This window comes from Pelophylax lessonae (genome assembly GCF_965119305.1).
Source record: "Pelophylax lessonae genome assembly, chromosome: 11".
NCBI classification, from domain to species: Eukaryota; Metazoa; Chordata; class Amphibia; order Anura; family Ranidae; genus Pelophylax; species Pelophylax lessonae.
The window spans coordinates 211,920,623-211,925,019 of NC_138778.1; the positions used below are offsets into that span (position 1 = coordinate 211,920,623).

General features: G+C 44.9%; 1 protein-coding gene across 3 annotated transcripts in view; it reads left to right on the plus strand.

Annotated features, from left to right (window-relative positions):
• Positions 1 to 1,051: 1,051 nt before the first annotated feature.
• The window catches only part of CSNK2A1 (casein kinase 2 alpha 1), a 29,634-nt gene continuing 26,288 nt past the window's right edge, over positions 1,052 to 4,397 (plus strand). For all 3 annotated transcript variants that reach the window (XM_082271667.1, XM_082271668.1, XM_082271669.1), the window contains exon 1: positions 1,052 to 1,219. In XM_082271667.1, the coding sequence (XP_082127793.1) occupies positions 1,119 to 1,219 (101 nt within the window). In that variant the 5' untranslated portion in view covers positions 1,052 to 1,118. The remainder of the gene's footprint in view (positions 1,220 to 4,397) is intronic.

Consider the following 4,397-nt stretch of genomic DNA (forward strand, 5'->3'; position numbering starts at 1 on the left):
AACGTGACCACCTATCAAGGCAGTCACATGATCCTAAACCCTGCCCTGCCTTCTGACATCCTAAACTCCTAAAGGGCCGGGAGGCTCTGCCTCCAAGGGGTTAAAGGAGTTGTAAAGGCAATAGGTTTTTATTTTTATGCATTCTATGCATGAAGATTAAAAGCCTTCTGTGTGTTGAAGCCGCCCCAGCACCCCCTAACACTTACCTGAGTCCCATCTCTGTCCAGTGATGTCCACGAGTCCCTCGGCCATCCGGGACTCTCCCTTCTGATTGGCTGAGACATAGCCGCGGCGCCATTGGCTCCGGCGACTGTCAATCAAGTCAGTTATCCACACAGGAGAAAGAGGGGGCTGGACCAAAACAGCAGCTCCATGTCTGAATGGACACCCTCAGCTTGGGTGCCCCCATAACAAGCTGCTTGCTGTGGGGGCACTCAATAGGAGGGAGGGACCCAAGAATAGGAGGCTCTGGGCTGCTCTGTGAAGAGCTGAATTAGATTGTAAGCTCTTATGAGCAGGGCCTTCCTAACTTTCTTGTATTGTAACTGTACTGTCTCCCTTTATAATATAAAATGGTCTGCAAACTGTTGGTGGTATGGAAATCCTGTATAATAGTTTTGATAAGCGGAGCTGTATCTGGCTGCTTACTGCAATGCACTGCTTTGCATAGAGATGTGTAAATGCAATTTCGATATTTCAATAGTTTAAAAAAAAAAGGTAAACTATGTGATGCCTTGTAACAAAGCATCCCATCACCCCTATACAACACACACTAAGTAGTCTTTGGAAGTGAGCAATCTGAAGGAGTGGATTGGTGAAGGGTACACTTTGAATATGTAGGTAGTCCTAGTTGGGGCTAGGCATAATGAATATGTAGGTAGTCCTAGTTGGGGCTAGGCGTAATGAATATGTAGGTAGTCCTAGTTGGGGCTAGGCATAATGAATATGTAGGTAGTTCTAGTTGGGGCTGGCATAAGGGATGACTTAAGTAAATGGGATGTTTCACAACAAGTAAATATATATATTTTTTTCTTTTACAGCAACTCTCCTCCCTTATCCATCTGCTTCTACTGGACTTGTAAAGTTGCTGTCCATCTTTGGCCGCCAACAAGACCGCCATGTCGGGACCTGTGCCAAGCCGGGCCCGTGTCTACACGGATGTGAACACACACAGACCTCGGGAGTATTGGGACTACGAGTCACATGTTGTAGAATGGGGGTGAGTACTCCTGTAGGTTCTGGAAGCAGTACTCTTTTCACTTAATGTAAGGGACAGTGTTAAGCTTTTTACAGCCCCTGGATCTTTACCTTATTCAGGAGATTTGGGATCATTTTTGAAGACCGTTTCCGGTCTGAGTTGAGCTTTGTTGAGATGCACTGATTGTTGGGATGCTTGAACAACTAGATGGGTATTCATGGCCTTTACTTCAGACAGGCACTGCATGCCTCCAGTCTCCACAACTGACACGTTTCACCCTCCTGCACTTAAAGAGGAAGTAAACCCTCCTCAGGAAGTTGTACCTATAGGTAAGCCTATATTAAGGCTTACCTATAGGTACTGTAAATATCTCCTAAACATGCACCGTTTAGGAGATATTTACCTTTAATGCAGCCAGTGACGTCACTGGCGCATGCGCTCTGAAGGAACGGCAGATCGTGCCGTTCCTTCAGAGCCCCGTGCCGTGACCGTCGGCTCCCACGCGCGTGCGCGGGAGTGACGTCACCGCGGCTCCGGCCAATCAGATGGCCGGATGCCGCGATCCCGGAAGACGGGCGACTATACATGTCGCCCGTCATACAGGTAAGCGGACGGCACGGCGGGGGCTCGTTCTAAGGTAAGTATTTCATAATGAGCTACTATGCGATGCATACTAGCTCATTATGGGTTTCTCTTTCAGGATGTAAAGAAGAGAAAAAATTTTTTTCTCGGTTTACAACCTCTTTAAAGTGGTATTAAACCCAAACCAAAAATGTCATATATAGTAGCTTACCAATCATTAGGTGGTTGTCCCCCCCCCCCCCCCCCCCCACCTAATAAGCAGTTATAGCAAACATTTTTCCTTTAGCCATAAAGGTTTTACATGACCTGTGTATGCACCCCTGTTGGTAAATGGTTTGCTTCCTCTGTAACTGCTACATCTGCAGCACAGCTTATGTTAAAAACCAGACTTAGGCTTCTTTCACACGTTCCGCCTCCGCAGGCGGATCTGTGTTGCTCAGCAGGGATCGATCCGCGATCCCCGCTGAGCCGGGCGGATGACAGCTCCGTCTCCGCTTGCGGAGAGGGAGGTGTCTCAGCACCCGCTGCCCTCTATGGGGGATCGGAGGAGAGCGGACCGCTTGTCCGCTCTCATCAGATCCGCTCTGCTCCGATTACTGAACGGATGGAAAAATAGGGTTTCCATCCGTCCAGATTTCAGCACAGGATCGGATGCGGATGGCAGCGGGTGTCAGCGAAGGTGACCTCCGCTGACACCCGCTGCCCCATAGAGCTGCATGGAGGATCCGATCAGATCCGCCTAAAAAAACTGACAGGCGGATCTGATCGGATCGCCCGCGTGAAAGAGCCCTTACTGGCAGGATTAGCAGGTGAAAATAAAAGACTAAAAAAAAAGAAAACTAAATGCAGTCACCACCTTGTTAAGCTGCAATATAATGCTTTCTTTTGGTTCCAAAACCACTTTAAAGTGATAGTAAACTCAGTTTTAATCACTTCTACCTATGAGTAAGCCTATACAGGCGGTCCCCGGGTTGCAAACGGCTCCGGGTTGCAAACGGCGGGAGACAACAGGAATCGAGGAAAAAATCTCCCCCTAGGAAGGGGAATTCACTCCTGTAAGAGTTCTCATGCATAAAAGGTGTCTCCACTGAAGATTTATCTCTTAATTTTAGGTTTCCACAACTACCCAAAATTTTCAAAATACAGTTGTCATAGGGACAGAAAGTGAGGTGAAATTTTCTAAACGGGTATAGACAGCAAAACAAATCTTACAGGGGTGTTACCCCTTCCCTATGCTATCCAAAAAACTTAAAAATTATTATTTTGGCTGGAGCTAAACTTAAAAAATTTACCTGTTCTGACTTACAAACAAATTTGACTTGAGAAAAAAACCTACAGTCCCTATCTTGTTTGTAACCCGGGGACCGCCTCTAATGAGGTTTACCTGTAGGTACTGTGGATATCTCCTAGTATACGATGCATGATAACATATTATGACATTGCGTTGCTGGGGAATTTATTTTTTTAAACTGTGGTTTTCTTCCACTTTAAGCCCAGGTGGGATTGGTGACATGCAGTACCTGTTTGCATAAAGTTTGATGAACAGGAAAACATATCATTGGATGTCATATCTAAAGTATATTCTGTGCAGTTTGTACTGCGTGTTGATGTGCTCTTGCTGCGCACAGCTGAGGGAATGGTGGATATCGGTTTGGTGTCACTTCCTGGATAGTCTTCAGATTACAGTTTGCACAGGGTTTCTGTGAATTCTAGGAGTGCCTGGTGAAAAATATTGCCCCAATGTAAATATCTAAGCTAGAAATGTATCGAGATTTCGGCCCTCAAAACATATCAGGCGAAAATGGTGTTATTTACATTTTGCCAATAATGGCTCAGAAAACTCCCGCTTTTTTACTGTGCTTATGATTTGCATTTCATTGGTCACATAACTCAAAAAATGCATCAAAAACTTTTAACAGGTGCGTTATTGCTGCATTTTCAATGCATTTCAACAGGGAGGTGCATTTTTGGTGCGTTTTTTTTTTTTTTTTCTGACCAAAAATGCAGCAAGCAAAATTTTTTACACTACAACGGAAGCACAACAGACCAGTCTGAAGACATATATGGAATTTATAGGGATGCATTTTTCTTGCGCTAAAGGTGCTGATAATAGCAGACAAATTCATAATTTAAATTTTTTATATTTAAAAAGTCGTATACAATGGTATATAAATATTTTTTAAAAACTAATTTCTGGTTTTCGGCTAAGTGCTTTCTGCATTTTCGGCATCAAAATTTCCATTCCGTTCACCTCTAATCTAAGCCTTGCTACCAAGTTATTCAGTCTGGCTCTGATTTCTATTGGCCATTGCTATCACTGATGGAGATGCATGAGTGGAGTTCCACCCTAAATTTATACTTCCATCTTCTTGCTCCGGGTCACCTGAAAAACAAATGGATAATCGCAATTTTTTTTTTTTTTTTCTTTACTTCCCTTGTAGAGAAAATATACTTACCTTACTTCTTCCTCCCCCTCGGTGGCCACGGGGATTCGTCACTTCCTGGCTTTGCAATGATTCCTGGGAGCTGAACGTCATCCCTCCCAGGAATCAATGCGCCTGCACCGGCCCCGACATCAGTTCCGGTGCGTGCGCGTCATTCCCTTCTAAACAGCTTC